General features: G+C 37.5%; 3 protein-coding genes across 6 annotated transcripts in view; all 3 read right to left on the reverse strand.

Moving 5' to 3' along the window:
* LOC146466268 (uncharacterized) overlaps window positions 1-17,316 on the reverse strand; it is a 77,783-nt gene that overhangs the window by 35,470 nt on the left and 24,997 nt on the right. The window lies entirely within an intron of this gene.
* Window positions 1-17,316, reverse strand: part of LOC146466269 (uncharacterized) — a 40,339-nt gene that overhangs the window by 20,299 nt on the left and 2,724 nt on the right. Inside the window, exons 2-3 of the mRNA XM_085127620.1 lie at window positions 10,632-11,865; window positions 9,979-10,071 (exon numbers count right to left, since the gene is read on the reverse strand). Of these exons, the coding sequence (XP_084983746.1) occupies window positions 9,979-10,071; window positions 10,632-11,865 (1,327 nt within the window). The remainder of the gene's footprint in view (window positions 1-9,978; window positions 10,072-10,631; window positions 11,866-17,316) is intronic.
* Window positions 258-9,776, reverse strand: LOC146466272 (OTU domain-containing protein DDB_G0284757-like). Its single transcript, XM_085127621.1, has 3 exons — window positions 9,518-9,776; window positions 8,529-8,790; window positions 258-424 (listed from the first exon to the last, which is right to left on the reverse strand). The coding sequence occupies exons 1-3, from the start codon at window positions 9,740-9,742 to the stop codon at window positions 258-260; spliced, it is 654 nt and encodes a 217-aa protein (XP_084983747.1). The 5' UTR covers window positions 9,743-9,776.

Raw genomic sequence — 17,316 nt, forward strand, 5'->3', positions numbered from 1 at the left:
TTCACTTCCATACCAAAGCGTTTTTATCTGCTTGCAATATTGAAGTGAATTTCCATTATTATTCAACCTCGCTGCAATTCAGTGTTAAGTTTTTGAACATTTTCGTCCGCTTTAATTTGTCCTTTTGTCATTTTTGTACTTTTTTGTGATTTTTAGTATTTTGCGCTCCGTTGTGTTTCCCTCGGGAAACAGTTATTTTATTTCCCTCAAATCTCAATGTTTCCCTCGGCGGATATTAAGATTTGAGGGAAACAAAATTAACCGTTTCTCGAGGGACCAGTCATTAAGTGTTTACTGTATTCATGGAAATTCTCTTTGCAACAAGACGCCAGGTAGTCTATGAAGACGTTCAAGCGGGATGTTACGTGGTCGATGTAAGCATTAGCTTTATTAATTTGAATGGCTACCAACAGTTGCACTGAATCTGTTTAAAGGTAGAAAATAAATAAAACTGCAAATGTAAACATTCAGTTCAGTATTTCAAATGGTAGAAAGAGTAACAAGTCTTACTGCTGCATCAAAGTGACACAAAAATGACTCAGTCCGTTCTACACTGGCTCGACTCAAGGCCATCAACAGGCCTCTTTATATCGCTGTCAAACTGTTGTTCATTGCGGTGGATACAATGAAAATAAGTGTATTATCGTTTGTCTCACGATGTAGTCACTTTGAGATGTAAATTGCGACATTTCGACTGCTTACTGCTAGTCTTCATCAGGAGATGAGGTCGACTGGTTACGCGGCACCATTTATACCACGATGGTCGGCTGTGATTGGTGCATTTCGATCCTCACTGTTCCGGCGAGAAGTTCAAGTTCAAGTTCAAGATCATGGTGTCCTTCGACGTAGAGCGGCTGTTTACCAAGCTCACCAAGGGAAGAACAGCCCCCAGGAAAGAGCCCGGATCCGGCTAAACAAGATGGTGTGGTTTACAGGATTCCCTGTGAATGCGTAAGTCTACATTGGGAAAACAGGGAGATCTATGCATGAGGGAATCAAAGAACACGACAGGGACATACAACTCGCCCGAACCCAGACCTCCGCCGTTTCTGAGCACACCCACGAGACCGGCCATTATCCGTTTTGGAACGAGGCAAAGTTTATTGATCTTCATCTCCTGATGAAGACTAGCAGTAAGCAGTCGAAACGTCGTGATTTACATCTCAAAGTGACTACATCGAGACAAACGATAATATAATAATTGTTATTATAAACTAGTTATTGCTATGGCTAAGTGCCAACATATGGATATGTGAAGAGGAGAAAGCACGCAAACTAAGCGCAACAAGTTTATTTTCTAGCTATATAAAATTGAACTGTAACGACAGCAAACTTAATCAATCAATCAATCAATCAATCAATCAATCAATCAATCAATCAATCAATTAATCAATCAACTTTATTTAAAGAGGGTAACACGGGACAGTACTTCAACTGAATAACTAGTGGCCCTTTTACTCGACTGGTAAAACATGGAAAATATTCATATCAAATTTTGGCTAAAAAAGGAGCATTCATAAAGCGCCAAATATTCATATTCATAGCTGTTTCAGTTTCAACGAAACGATTTTTGTGATGGTCTTTGTTTGTACTTGATCATTAGGTGTTCTTTTAAAGCATGAGATACGAGACAGTGGTTGTCTTAGCCTCCGTTTACAGTTGAAGGCTCCGTTCGCAAGGAATGTATTGGTTTACGAACGATTGCTAATATTTGCGTTTCATGAAAAATTTCGCGAAAACTGCCAGGAGTACGAGCATTCGTCTATCAAAATAGTATTTCAGTAAAAATTTCATTTAATTTTTTGTGACGTGGATTTCCCACAAGTGCTCCAACATTTTCGACTAAGTCCGTCACGCCAATGATGCTTTGTCACTGATCGATTTGAGATGTCGTCGAAGCGTAATTTCTCGCCGTAAACTCTCAAATGTCCACTGCTCAAACTGTTGAGTACTCTTTAGAAGTATTATTTCATTTACTCAGTGTTTCAAAAAAGTTACTGTACCTCACTCCAACGGATTGGAGTGCTGCAGCTTTGCAGCAAATGCTTTTTGATATTTCCCTACAAGTAAATTATACGCTGTATTGTTTGCTGTCAAAGTGATGGAAGTCATAGAGTTGCAAGTGGAAAGAAGCTCACATTTTCAATTTAGCGCCTCAAGTTGCTAGACATAAACAGTAACAACTCCTCACAGTTTCACCTTCTTTTGCAGAAACACCCTTCTCTACTTTTTGTCTTTCCCTTGCATGTGTGTTCAAAAAAAAATATCAATTTTAAGACATCTTCCTTATTTGGAGAGACAGGAGACGCCCTGGTGAAACTTTGCAAGAACATTTTTTCATCAAACTTTTCAACTGATAATTACGTCTATCTAGGAGTTTCTGCCTCATATCATCAGGGGTTCCAAATACTCAAGACAATAATACATGTAACATGAAGCTGCACTTCATTGGTTTCTCAGTGTTTGGAACCGCTGATGAAGCACTCACCCTGTGATGCTCCGTCTTTGTTTCTCTCAACGAAAAAAATAGGGGGGCTGACTGTCATCAAAATGAGACAACAGTTACCATCTGATAACCAACGACTGATTTTGTACCACGTGACATATTTTCCCAATAATACTCAGTAACAACAATAATAATTATAGATGATTACTAAATTTTTGTAGAGTCAGCAAGCACGAAATAATTTTTATCAAAGTAACAACATTTTTCTTTGTTTCTTGAAATGTAATTTGTATTAGTGGCGAAAAAAAATGTTTCGAATGAATCTTCATCCATCTTCAGTACATTAACTCTGTTAGTGGGTGTAAAATAAATACAAAAAGTATAGTACAATAAAGCTAATTACAACATGACAATAAATATAGAGCAAACAACCAATTACAACGTGACAAGAAATTATAAATTAAAGTAAAAATATAGCTAATTTTGGCATGACGATGACAAAGGAACAGAACAGAAAATACATACTGAGTAGACAAACAAAACTAAATAGCTGTTATAATAGTGATCTAGTTTTGTTTGCCTATTCAGTATGTATTTCCTGTTCAGTTCCTTTGTCATTAATTGTTAATTAGTTACTATATTTTCACTTTTCCTGAAAAGGAATACCAAATGTAAGTTACTACATTATGGCACAAACACGTGATCGTTTTCAAAACTGGTATCTGCCCACCTTTAAACAGGTGTATAAATTAAACTTCAATAAATATTGAAGTGATAGTTAAGGAGACAAATCTGGTTAGCTGGCATTGTTTTACATATTAAGAGCAGCTTGCTGTAACTATCAACTATACCCATGCAAGATGGAAAAATTCGATTTTCTCAAACTTTGCCATATTAAAGGGCTTTGTTAACGTGTTACAAAACTTGAACTTTGAAGTTGTTTGGATTTTTATTTTCTTGTCGAGACGAGGTTTAGTAATTTCCTCTCACAGCGCCCGAAATCGGTCCTGAAATTACACTTTTATCGAAGGTTAGCAAACCAAAACGGAAACCGTACCAGGAAAAACTGATGCATGCCATCAAAATATCATCCTTCAACGGCGATTTAGAGCTGTTTGGTCTCAATGAATTTCGATCCTGAACTTTTTATGGAATTTCCAAAATTATGCCTCGCGGAAGTATTGCGTGACGTTCAATTTTGGCCAGATTCGTGGGAAAAAAATTCGATCTGGTACATGGATTTACCTATCAAAACTATTATTACCGCCAAAAGTATCATTTTATCTTAGCTTTTACCGAAAATGTAGCTTGGGTAAATGAAACGGCAAATTATGAGAGCGTGTTGAAAACAAGACACTCACGCTAATTGATTGGCATTTTGACCCGCCGTGTTGCAAGTATTATCACGGTTAATTTACATAAAAAAGTTCAACTCTGTGTTAAATGTACGTAAAAAGTCTTTTGTGTCCCTCAAATCTCCGAGCGATATATCATCTCCCATATATAAGTCACTACCAGGGAAAAACAACCATTTTTGTTGGCAGATGTAGCGGTTTTATTTTGAATTACTTATACGATCCGACACGCAATCTGTTTATAACTCAATATCGTCAAAAGTTTTCAAATAACCTTGTGTGACATGTATGAAATTTAATATCTGGAAGTCCTTCTTACCTTTATCTCGAATAAATTGTAGCATCACTGGATAAACAATCGCATTTACGAGACTTTCATGCGGTAAATAAACTGTTATACGTCGTTCTGATTACCTTTTGAACACAGGATAGCCAATACCGACTAGCCGTTAAGCATTTACAGCTGTTTAGACAAAGGTTGTCCAAAAAAAGTACACGCGACAATGCCGAAAGGTAGTCTGGGAAATACCCAATAAATTTCAATAAAAGCTCAGAATCCATAATGCCTCGACCGTAAAGCGTAGAAGACTTGAGATGGCGGGCAATGTGGATTCTGAGCTTTTATTGAAATTTATTGGGTATTTCCCAGACTACCTTTCGGCATTGTCGCGTACGCTTTTACGCTTTTCTTTGTCGAAACAGCTGTATACTATCGTGTGTCTTTGTTGTTTTTGTTTCCAAATTATTTTATGCTCGAGTCTTTCTGCCCTTTAGTTTTCTTTTTAAACTAAGAATGTTAAATAAACGCAATTTTCTAAGACGATCGCTCACTGCGAAGTGTTACTCATGTTATGCTGACAAGGCCATTACTACAGGCCAGGTATTGTACCAGTCATGGTCATCACTTGTACCAATCTTACTGTTCATTTCTAGTAGAATTACGCAATCCTGCCTCCTGGTATTGCCCTAGCGCTCACGGTCAGTTGCTTAGTGAAACACGCTGAAATATCAAAATTTAAATTGTCTAGCTGTCGAGTCGCGCCTCTTACTGGATTAGTGTATTCAGGAGCCATAATCAGGGATCCGTCCCTGACCCTAACGACATTTTGTACTTCCCTAACCTTGGAGTTCTAAATTAAAAACTATATCTATAAACAGTCACATTGGTTCTGACAAACTCTGTAGGTTAGATAAATGAGTACCCACTACCCAACTCCTCTCCCCACCCAACCCTCATCATCATCATCATCATCATCATCATTATTTATTTGCCTTACTAAAAGAAAGAAATCATTCAATTTACAAGTCAAGGTAATGGCGAGGAGACCCTCCCTGAATATGCACATTAAAGCTGACTTTTCTGCCGTTGTTTAATTTTGTTTCATTTTTTGTTTCTTTTTTTTTTTTTTTTTTTTTCTCGTTTTAATCTGCATTTCACGTTTTTGGACGAATATGTCGCTTAAATCCATAAATTATAGCCGATTTGTTTAATAAAATCTTCGAGGAGGAGGAGGAGGAGGAGGGGGTAATTGAAGATATCTGTACTGAGATTCGAAGACAGCCTCCGGGTACCTGGTACCCAAAGGCAGGCTGGGCGTCCTCATGATTAGGTTATGGATCGTAATGGTATGGAACAGCTGAGTGATGGATGAAACGTTTGCAGTTTTCATGCAGAAGCAAATCTGCCACTCCCACCAAAATTCACTGTACAACAAAGTTCTTTCGTACTAAAAGGCTAGAGATTATTACTTGCTTGCAAAGTTGATATAAGTGATTACTTCGCCCTATTTTCCAATTTTAGCCTGGAACGTTCAGTGCGGTAGATTTAGTATTTTATTATTATCTTACAGGAGTGTTTGATATCGACAAAACTCATCTTGAACTGAATATTTTTTCGAGGCGCCGTGATCTGTTTGGGGTTAGATGGCGATCTAACAAAAAGAACTCTGCTGCTCCGAGTTCATGGTGTTCGCACTTAAGCGGAAAACGCGGTATTACCCTGTCCCGGTCCGTCACCATTTTATCGTTTTCAATGTTTCAGAAAAAGAAAATAAATAAAAAGGATACTACTTAGCGAAACAGTTACAATTACGCCAAAGTCAGCCCGATGTAGGTAATTGTGTAGCGCGCGCTACAGGAGTAATTGATGTTTGCCATCCTTCGGACGTATAACTGTGGGATCCAAGTTACTTGAGAATCCTTTTCTGTTGGTGTTTGATATTACTAGAGTCAAACCTCCCGCAAGCGACCACCCAAAATGTCAAGCCTAGGTGGTCTTTTACGAGAGGTGGTAGCTTACGAGAGGTCAGACCACAAGGGGTCTAAATTTTCAAATTCATTAGCATAAGGTGACTCCAGAGGTTTAGTAGCCACAATAACGTTTTTCAACTTTCAGAAAATTATATTGCCAGTATAATTTCAGTATCCAAGGTGATGGTTCGCCTGCGATAAGTTACCCAATACGGCGAATGGGACAAGTCTATTTCAAGACACCTGCAATTGTGACATTCATGTCCCCTGAACTACCCAAGAATGTACATGTGATAATGTTACAGAGGTAAATTGTCCAACTCTCGACAGGGGATAGATATGAGGACTTTTGTCGCGTATGTGACAAGTGGTCGCTTGCGGGAGGTAAAAAAAAAACCCCAAATTTCTAAAAATGGTCGCGTTCGCCTACAAGAGGTGGTCGCTTACGAGGGGTTCCAACTATAGTGATTTGACTGGGGATATTTTGGAATTTTGGCTCAAGAAAGGTGGTCGCTTACGAGGGGTGGTTGCAAGGGGAGGTTCGACTGTATGAGGGAAAGGCAGGAGTGTAACATCGGGCAAAGTGCGTAACAAATACGTGGGAAGCCTGTGCCTCGCTGTTATAGTGTAAGTAGGCAACAGTTTTGAATTTGAATGAATGTTTCGTATACGCATCGACTACATCTGCTAATAAAAATGTTGCAATTATCTCATACAGATAACCTCGACTGAGGTAAGAAGTACTTCAAGATATTGAGCTTTCTGTATTTATCAAGTTGTTTGTCGATAATGATTTATCAACTGATATTATGTTGCGTGCATTCCTAGGCTTCGCAATTTAGAATAAACATTGCATAAAACTACGAAAATGGTCATCGCACATCATTTAATGCACCATCTAACAGTTTTTGGAAAACCTTTTGCGATAGTGCTCGCGGGGTGGAAGGTCAAAACTAACTCGGTATATGACATTTGCAGACTGCAGACTGCAGACTGTAAATTGTTTTCACCAGTTGTAATTTGCGTACAGGGCAGCTAGACTCACAACAGCCTCCTAAGCTAAATTACGTATATGATTAGTATGAGGACCGGTTTTTATCGATAAAACATCAAAACTTGCTAAAAATGACGTTTTTTTACATGTCTTTCTGAGATTTGTATAATAAATGGCAGTTTACGTGAATTTTCAACGTTTTATGAATCTTACGATTAATTCCCATAGAAATCCTTATTTCGAGGAGGCTTTTGTGACTGTAGGGACCCTGTGGCACCCTTATTCCCAGGCTTCTAAGAAAGTAAAAGAAAACATGGCGATGGTATGGCTCGTTCCTCTTTTTCTCATCGGGAACCCGAGCTATTGTTTTCTGAGGGAAGCATACTAAGTAAGGAAAAGACATTCCTAGTTTTGAGAAAAAAAGAAGAAGAAGCAGTACTGCTGGAAATGAGTAAAAATCTTCACATCGACGTATCGATCGGTAAGAGCGCCTGGTACATCTTATGTTCCAGTGTGTATTATTTTACAATTAACACTCTGCAGTCTGCAGTCGGCAAATGTCATACACCGAAACTAACTAGCTTGAGCGCTTTGGTTTGAAGACTGAAGACGCTCGCAGAATTTGTCATTTCATTTATCCAAGCTAGTTTCTCGATAAAAGCTAAGAAAAATGATACTTTTGGCTGGAATAATAACTTCGATAAGCAAACCCATGTATTACACAAGTTTGCGAGAAATGTTTGTCAGTTTATATAACCTGATATGTGGTTGTGGCATTGCGTAAACAAATCAAAAGGAAACCGCTACACTTACAATTGGTAACAAAAATGGTCGTTTTGCACTGGTATTGACTTACATGTGGGATATATAATATATCGCTCGGATATTTGAGGGGCATAAAAGAGTTTTTACGCACATTTAACACAGAGTTGAACTTTTTTATGTAAATTAACCGTGATAATACTCGCAACATGGCGGGTCAAAATGCCAATCAATTAGCGTGAGTGTCTTGTTTTCAACACGCTCTCACAATTTGCCGTTTCATTTACCCAAGCTACATTTTCGGTGAAAGCTAAGATAAAATGATACTTTTGGCGGTAATAATAGTTTTGATAGGTAAATCCATGTACCAGATCGAATTTTTTTCCCACGAATCTGGCCAAAATTGAACGTCACGCAATACTTCCGCGAGGCATAATTTTGGAAATTCCATAAGAAAATTCAGGATCGAAATCTATTAAGACCTAACAGTTTCCGTTTTGGTTTGCTAACCTTCGATAAAAGTGTAATTTCAGGACCGATTTCGGGCGCTGTGAGAGGAAATTACTAAACCTCGTCTCGACAAGAAAATAAAAATCCAAACAACTTCAAAGTTCAATTTTTGTAACAAATTAACAAAGCCCTTTAATATGGCAAAGTTTGAGAAAATCGAATTTTTCTATCTTACATGGGTATAGTTGATAATTACAGCAAGCTCCTCTACCTGGTTTGGGTCGAAGGCTGACATAGTGATGTTCATGCAGGTGTCCCAACACAAGCTGGCTGCTGCTGCTAACATCATGTTCTGTGTGGATAGTTAAGTCATGTGACAGACTGCTGATCACGTGAATGCATGTTTTAAAGCAGTTTGCTGCAGCATGGAGAATGACGTGGTCACCCCATGTCCCATCTGCTGCCATGTTTCTAAGGTAATCAGGCCAAGACTGATGTCCATGTACAAAGTTAAACAGTTCTGTCCCATCTTGCTGCAAGAGAAGAACAAAACAATAACCAAAAACTGTCAAAATACGCTGTGCCACTTCATCCAGTGCTGGAGGGTAGAGCTTTTCACTAAATTGGACAGTGCATTGATCCGCAACAAACCAAATTATACCAAAACATGTTAACTGTTCCATAATTTAATTAATCCAATAAGTTATGCATTCATTTGTTAATGAATAACTGAAGCATTGGATATAATGTACTTTCAGAGCTTTGCTTCGCTTCAAGTATCCAAATGATATCAGCCTTTGAGTAATGTACCAACTGTCCAAGAAAATGAGCAACCATAATTTTTAGAATTGACTTCTGCCTTCTCTTGCAAAATATGAAGCAACAATCAAGTCTTATCTTGATAGAGGTATTTTTCAGTCAGTGACATTTGCATGCATACTGTATTCGGAAAAAGAAAATCTGAATTCGCCCCCCTAACAGAGTTGAACGTTTGACCTTCAATTTGGATGTTATAGCACTCAGCTACATTGACAAGAGACTTGTGGGAGCTAAGACCATTAAACTACAGCTGCATATTGCTAGGATTTGAATGTGATATTGTGTTTGTTGTGATGAATTCATGATAGAGGTATATTTTTCAGTCAGCCACTTTGGCATACTCGAAAAAGGAACTCCAACTTCTCCCATTTTATTGCTTTGCTAGATTTGTTTCACCACAAAATGAAACTCACTTGTTAGACATTGCTAATACTAACTTACCAGTGTAGGGTTCTCCTTGAGGTATTGGACTATGTGCTGCCTCAATACTTCATAAGAGATTTGGATTCCTTTCACCAGGTCCAGTTGTTCTGATAATGCATAAAACATGCAATTCCCTGATCCTACGTTATCAGAAATTATGTGGAAGCCTTTGTCTGCAGCAATTTTCTTTAACTCCTCTAGAAGGTGTGTTTTGCCGATGATCTTGCCTGCATCATATCGCATTTGCTCAAGACCATGGAAAATTTGTTCAGCTGTCATAACTAAAACCACCAATAAAAGGAACAACAAGTGTATTTCCAAGAATTCTATAATTATAGTTATAGAATATACAAGTATCAAAAATCTAAATATTATTTAACAAGGCAACAAGACATACGCAGTTTTTGCAAATGCTACATGTACATGTTGGCAAATTATTGTCAGTGATTGTTGTCATTAAAAAACTAATTCCCGCCTACCTTCAGTTCCACTTCTCAGATGAGTTTGAGAGGCTGCAGGGAAAGGAAGCTGACTGTAACTTGCTACTGAAGACTGACTTCCAACAGAAAAACCTTCATAGGGAAAAATATTGTAATGAGCAAAATTAGCCAACATAGCATCTTAGGAGTGTAAAGACACACAGTGCTTGAAGCAGCAACATCTCAATAATACATAGTGCTGTACAAAATGTACTGGACTTTATTAGCATCTCAGACCACAATCAGCAGACCAAATTGCATTAACATCCTTTACCAAATCAATTTAAGAATACAGTAATATAAGGTAGCTTGCACAGCCATCAGACACACAGTGTATGGACTGCATTATTACCATAATAATTATTATTTCAAAGCATGGTGGGAATAGAAATACATGTATGTCCTGTAGCATTAATAATAATAATGGAAGACTTTATAAATTCAAAGAAATCCAGATATTCAATGGATAAATTTGCATGCGTTTCTAGAGGCCGACTCCCCTTTCTGTCATCGTTTCATGAATTGACCTCTCCTTCACAAACTCATTTTCTGGGGTATTTGTTCTTGTAAGTAAATAAAATAAAACAAGGATAAGTAACAGCTCTATACTACAAGTCACATCACTCACAAGTAAATCAACAAAGGAATTTTACCTGAAGTGATATTCATCATTCTTTGGACAAGTAACCTGCACTGCTCTTCCCAGTTGTACATCTTTCCATACTCTTCACTAATAGACTTAGCTTCTGCAAGTCGTAAATCCCTTCTTTTCTGAAGGACACTCCTGATTGCCTTGGCCCACTCTTTAGGATCGTCTGAATCCACTACACAGTTTGAACCATGAGGCACATTCTTAAGAGCTTCTCCGAGACCAGAGTTACCACTTACAAGCACAGGAAGACCAGCAGATAGAGCTTCAAGAGCAGCAAGACCAAACCCTTCAGTTCTTGATGGCATTATAGCAAGATCTACCTCACAAAACAGTTTAGCTAGCTGCTCTCTACTTTCATTGTAAAAACATACAGTTAGTTGATTACGGTCAATGCCCTTCTTGAGTAACATTTCTGCTACTTTCTCCTCTTCTCCACTTGGTGTACCAACAAACACAAGCTTGCGGGGCATGTCTTTCAACTCAGCAACTGCCTTAGCAGCAATGTCATACCCCTTCAGGTTAAAGTCTTCTCCATCGCCACATCCAAACACCAAAACACAAAATGTTCTTCTTTGTTCAGAGGCTTGCTTTACATGAGAAAACTCAGTGAAAATGCCTGGGGTGAGATTGAGAACATCTTGATCTTTTCCACAAGAACGGAGATAACCTGCAAAAGCTTCAGTCAGTTTGGGTCCAACTGCTACAACTTGATCAGCGAATTGACAGAGTTTCACCTCTGCCTGGTGCTTTTTTCCTCCTTTGGAGATGGCTTCGTCATAACTTTTGTACATTCCAAGTTCTTCAGGAGCAGTGTGTACCACCTGAATCCATTTGCAATGATGATGATGACGTAATATGTGTAATACTTGTCGACCAAGATGAAGTCCGCGGCCTATGACACAGTCCAATTTAGCATGATGCTTTGGAACAGAAGCCAACCAATCAATTGGTTCATAACCAGGCATTTCTTGTGCTTGAATGAGATGGACATTGTGACCAGCAGCAACTCTTTTATCCTCTTCACTGCATTCAGGGAGATAGACACTGACTTTCACGTCAGGGAACTTTGCCAACTGAATGGCGAGCTCTCTGTTGACAGTCGACAAGACCCCTTCTGTTGACCTCCATTCACTGCTTAGAAGAGTCACATTCAATATTCTTCTGGAGGACAAACAAGGAGCTTCTTCTTCACGACCTTCCTGTGATATAGAGGCTATGTTAAGAAAGGAGGACTCCTAAAAATTTAAATGTTAAGACAAATTATTTACTGAAGAGCTGTCAAGCAGCTGGGTTTTTCCTTCTCAACTCAATTAGTTAAGGCAAAGGGTTTAAAATAAGCAAAAATAATGGACAAATTATTATCAATATGTAGCTATATCCATTTTCTGCTTTGAGAAAACAGTGTCTTGCTCAGACTTTGAAGCAAGGAGGTAAAACTTGACTTGCTGTTACAAAACATTCTGGAATTTTGGAATGTCTTAACTGGAATGGAAAAACAAACAAGTCCACTGATCCCCTTAAAATTGATGCACTCCACCTTCATGTTCAAAGTCAGCCCATTCTCTTTAAGACTGTCTGCACGAGATTGCCTGATCAATCAGGTGTTAAACAATAAAAATACGAACAATGTAGAAACTCACACTTGTATTATTTCATCATTGGTTTTCTTCGGTTTATCTATTGTTCGGTGTTGAGAAGTTATGTAATATATGCTTTATTTACGGGAATATTCGAATCGAAGGGATAAAAATATTAAAAAGTTCAATGGTTTTGTCCTTCTATTTATGTTTTAGTATAATGCTGATCTAGCTCTGATCAAATGTTGTTTTCTCCTGGTATAGATTTGGTATAAGCAGGTGTTCTGTTTTGGATTGTTTCCCAGGAAATTGATCCTTCTACCAAATATGTTTAAAATAAGTTTTTCCTCAATAACAGTACATTGTTTACATAAGATCAAGCCGCAATTTATTGTATCTGACCTTAAGTTAACCTTTCGCTGGCAATTGCCTGGAAATGGCCACCCTTCTTGTTTTTTATCGTTTTCTAGTAAAGATATTCAGTTTTTCTTACCGAATCTATACCAGCCGATATCTTGCTATTTAAGTTATTTTTTACTGTATTTATTTAAATAACAATAATCTTTAGATCTTTTCATTTGAAGGCGACTGTCAATGTCAACACTTTTGTTCTGTAACCACGTACTGTATTTTTAATAAGGTAGCTGAAAGTTGTAAACACGTACACCTTAATTTATGGAAATAGGCGTGGACTTGTAGTACCGCCTTTCTTCTTGGAAAGTTGTTGTTTTACAACAAGAACACTGAACACTGCCTGAAACTTCATCCGAGTATATTACAAACTCATGATTGTGAATGTGTAGTTTTTATCGATACCAAATATTCATTGTAATTTTTATATTTCTCCCGTTGCTTTATTTTGGTTGGAAATATCGAAGAACCTAGTGAAAATCTTGAAACAACGGTACATTTTTCACAGTAAATAAAGGGAAAGGTACCCATTTCCAATTCCAACACTAACCAATCATAGAAGGGCTTACGTAAGCCTATGTTAGTAGTTGATGAGTTTTTGACAGTAGGTTGTCAATCATACTCCAACCAACATAAAAGCAACGCGAGAAGTTCTTCGCTAGAGAATGTTGTATTGAAGCTGTAAAGAGAACTTGTAAGAATACAGACAAGCCTTGAACAACACTTGTGTGTGCCTATTGAACTCAACCCGTGGAGTACGCTGAGCTAGTAACCCCCTTGGTTAGACGAGAAACGTTCTAACACAGGAGTCATTTATAACATGAATTTGAGAATTAACTGAATGTTTGGGGTTTGGGGAGAATTGGTATACAGCAAATGAACAGCATACTGTATGTGTTCAGTGCAATGTTCTAGTACTGCATTTATGTCTGTACATGTACATGTAACTGAGGCTGCACAGATTATTACTCAGGCCGTAAGGCGGCACGAGTTACGTTTTCGGTCGCGTTATCAAATTCTTTTTTATTTTTTTGGGGTCGCTTTCTTGGGTTCCCCTCCGTTTCCGCGTTAACGAATGTTGCTCTTAGCCTAGCGAGTGTTCTGGAGTCATTAGAATTCATATCGGCTGGTTTTAATCATTTCGTTTTCATCTTTCATTTGGAGACAGAAACCATTGGAAAGGTTTATTTAGCCTTTTTAGTTCCTCAATGTTAGCAACTAAATCACTCTGTTACCCCGCGGGCCAAGACAGATACAGATCTAACGTGAGGCACCGAGTTAAGTTCACCACATGACGTGTCACATACAGGATGGCAGATGCAAGACACAAATGACTATTACACTTTGGCATTCATAGAGATAAGTATCTCGGAAATTCTTAATGACTACTTTAAATCATTTCTGTCCAAACCTGTAAATATCCGGACTTGAACAATGATGACGGAAAACGTTTGCAAAAGTTTGCGTTTTAATACGATGCCAGTGATCACCCGGCAAGATTTGGTAGAAAGCGTAGAACCCTTTTTTATTGAATGTGGGCTTCACAACGATCATACCGGAAATTGCTGTTAGCGTCACCTTGACTCGGGGTCACATGAACAGACGCAAAGAAACTTAATCTGTTTATGTGTCTATTTTTAGTGTCTTTTGTGCATATTTTAACTTTCAAAGTTTTTCAACCATTCATATTTCATCTTTTCGTTACTTGCACTTTAAAAATTCGAAAGGTTTATAAAGTTTTTATTTACTTAGCATTTTTTAGTTCCTCAAGGTTAGTTTTGTTTAACCGAAAATTTGGTAACTAAATCACTCTATGACCCCGCGGGCCAAGACAGATACAGATCTGTCTCACGTTTATTATTGAAAAACAATCTGAATCAATGTAGAAACGGTTTCTGTCTCCAAATGAAAGATGAATAACAAATGCTTTCCACTGTATTTCATTTATATTTTATAAATATAAACAGCGGAACATTGAAAAACGTACAAGGATAACGTACGCGTGAAGCGTAACGTTACTCTAGATCACGATCCGTCATTGACCTGGCGTCACACAGATACATATCCCGACTGTACAAATGGTTTCTGTCTCCAAATGAAAGGTGAAAACGTAAGGATTAAAGCCCGGGAATTTTCAAAAGCATTGGTATAACAAATATCGTTTTCCCCTGTATTTCATTCTGACTGCAAGAAATGCAATTCTATCTGGTGGTTACTTATTGCCTCACTATATCTCTGTATCTATCGATTTGGGGAAATTAGCGATGCTGGAGGTTATCACTGCCAAAAGATTGTAGGCTTACGCACCACGCAGTCAAATATGGCCCGAGTATAAGCTGAAAACAGCTTCTTGTTGTATCTTGTTTTACATCAAGACTTACTGTGTACCCTAAGTTAATAAAACAAAAAACTAATTAAAGGATTTTCAATATTTCTAAATACTACATGTACAGATTAGTCATAAACTTGTTGCAGGCCGAATCCCTGTAATCTTATGTCAACCATTTCCTGTCACTTTACTTGTAATTCTGTCCAAAGTTATGTTCATTGAAACATAATAATTAGAAATATCTTACATTTATTATTCAAAATCCACTTTTATGAAATCTCCCTCACAGTTTAAGGCATGCCAAGTTGTTTAATATATGAAATCCAATTTAGTTTCTATGACAAGCTGAATTCAAACTTAATAATTATTTATTTGTCAATTGACAAAAGTTGTGACACACTGTCACATCCAGAAGCCAAGCATTAATTTTAAGCTTACAGCTGATCATAATAGACAACCAAGTTTCCCCTTAAAACCAAAGATAATACCCTTGATAGCCCTGACATCTCAGGAAGCCTTTAATCTTGTTGATAACTGAAACTGAAAACAAAAATCTCATTTGAAAAACAATAATTAGTAGGAACTGTGGTTTTAATTTAGGTTAGATTCATAATTACAGCTGTATGCACAGTACTAATAAGACATTAAAAAATTAAAAAAAAAAAATTATTGACAGAAGCAAACAAAAGAGGGAGACGGGGAGAACTCTTATTAGGTGAATAACTAAAACAGCTTATTTTTTTACCCACAAGATATGCTAAAACAGATAATGATAGTGGTAACAAAAATTAATACATACAGTAAGCATAGGATTTAAAACATACTACACGGTATCCTTTAGTTTCTTCTTTACTGTCTTATACATGTAGCAGATGCACTGACCAAAAATTAATGATTTGACTGTAACTCAAATTTCTCTATCAGCCATACCATAGTTGTTGCACCCCATATCAAGAGCTGATATAAGAACATTGCGCGCACAGACATTGTGAACATGTTGTTAGTTTTTGGGTTGCCTGTGCTTTATAACGAGCCTGTGATTCCAGTCAGCGGAATAATTATACATGTATAATATATAACCTTCAGGACCAAGACTTCTTGCATTCAGCTGCCATGTCTTTCTTGTGTTGTATGTACTTTGATATGAGATTAGCTGATTAAAGCCTTGAGTTAAACAGGCAATCGTCTCTCTTGCATCACACATACAACAACACTAATGAATATTAATTTAAAGAGTTGAAAATTGCTGATATCAATGTTGTAACTTACCAAATCATAATCTAAGCACATTTGTACATCTTGAACCAACTCTTTAACACATGAACTGACAGATAAACTGAAACCAAGAGTAGAACAAACACAAACAAAGATAAGTTAGTGCAATATTCCCCTCACTACACATTAATGGATGTAGCCAAAACTGACATGACGGCAATATGTTTGAAGGTTTATCAAATCAATCATATATACCCGATAACTTTTCCTGACTGAGTAAAGGCATGAGATTTTCACCCAGGCCAGTAAGAGTGCCAAGATTTTCAAAGAAGACACAATTATTTTACTATATCCAAAGATTTACAAAGACGCCCAAAGATTTCCGGAGAGGTTCTGAAACATTCTGAAGTTTTCAAGGAAATAATTATGCTCCATGTTTTTTTTTCTCGCATTGGTTTGAGTTAACATATTTTTTGAAAAGTGCTTTTTTTGAATACACCTCACATTTTTCTACCAGGTATGAGAAATTGGTCCACAAGTGAGCTGGCATGAGACCCACACCAAAGGCATGAGAATAAATTGTATTGCTCTGGTCTTAAACCTAAATTCCAGCAATTCTGTGACAGCAAGTGGCCAGTATTGCTAAATCTCCCAAAAATACCACCATTGCAACTGCATGTGACCATTTCCCTCTTGTAATGAAACCCCATCAAAAAGCAAACACAGTATTCTCAGTTGAATGCAGCCTTTACAATCTCCTATAGCTTGTAATATTAAGAGCCATCTAGTGTTGGTGACGTGTTTATGATGCATCAGTTCCCAAAAGGAACAAAATCAACTACATGTATTTAGTTTTTCTTAAATGTTGGATTACAGAGAAAATATTTGAGAATAACCTGATGCAAACTAGTCAAAGCCACGATCTTCCACACACATATCAGATGATAGTCAGCTGAGCTTGTCCCTGCTCACCTCGTGTTATGAGGTTTGTGTTAGAAGGCATTAGCTGCATATAATTATTATGAACTACGAACAATGGAGCATAACTCAGGATCATTTACGTCTACATGTACTGTGTAGTGCTTTGGCAATTTTCCACAAGTGACATATTTACAACAACTTTTTACATGTATGAATAGTGAAAGGTCATTGAG

This window comes from Pavona decussata, unplaced genomic scaffold (assembly GCF_977016875.1).
Source record: "Pavona decussata unplaced genomic scaffold, jaPavDecu1.1 SCAFFOLD_149, whole genome shotgun sequence".
NCBI lineage: Eukaryota > Metazoa > Cnidaria > Anthozoa > Scleractinia > Agariciidae > Pavona > Pavona decussata.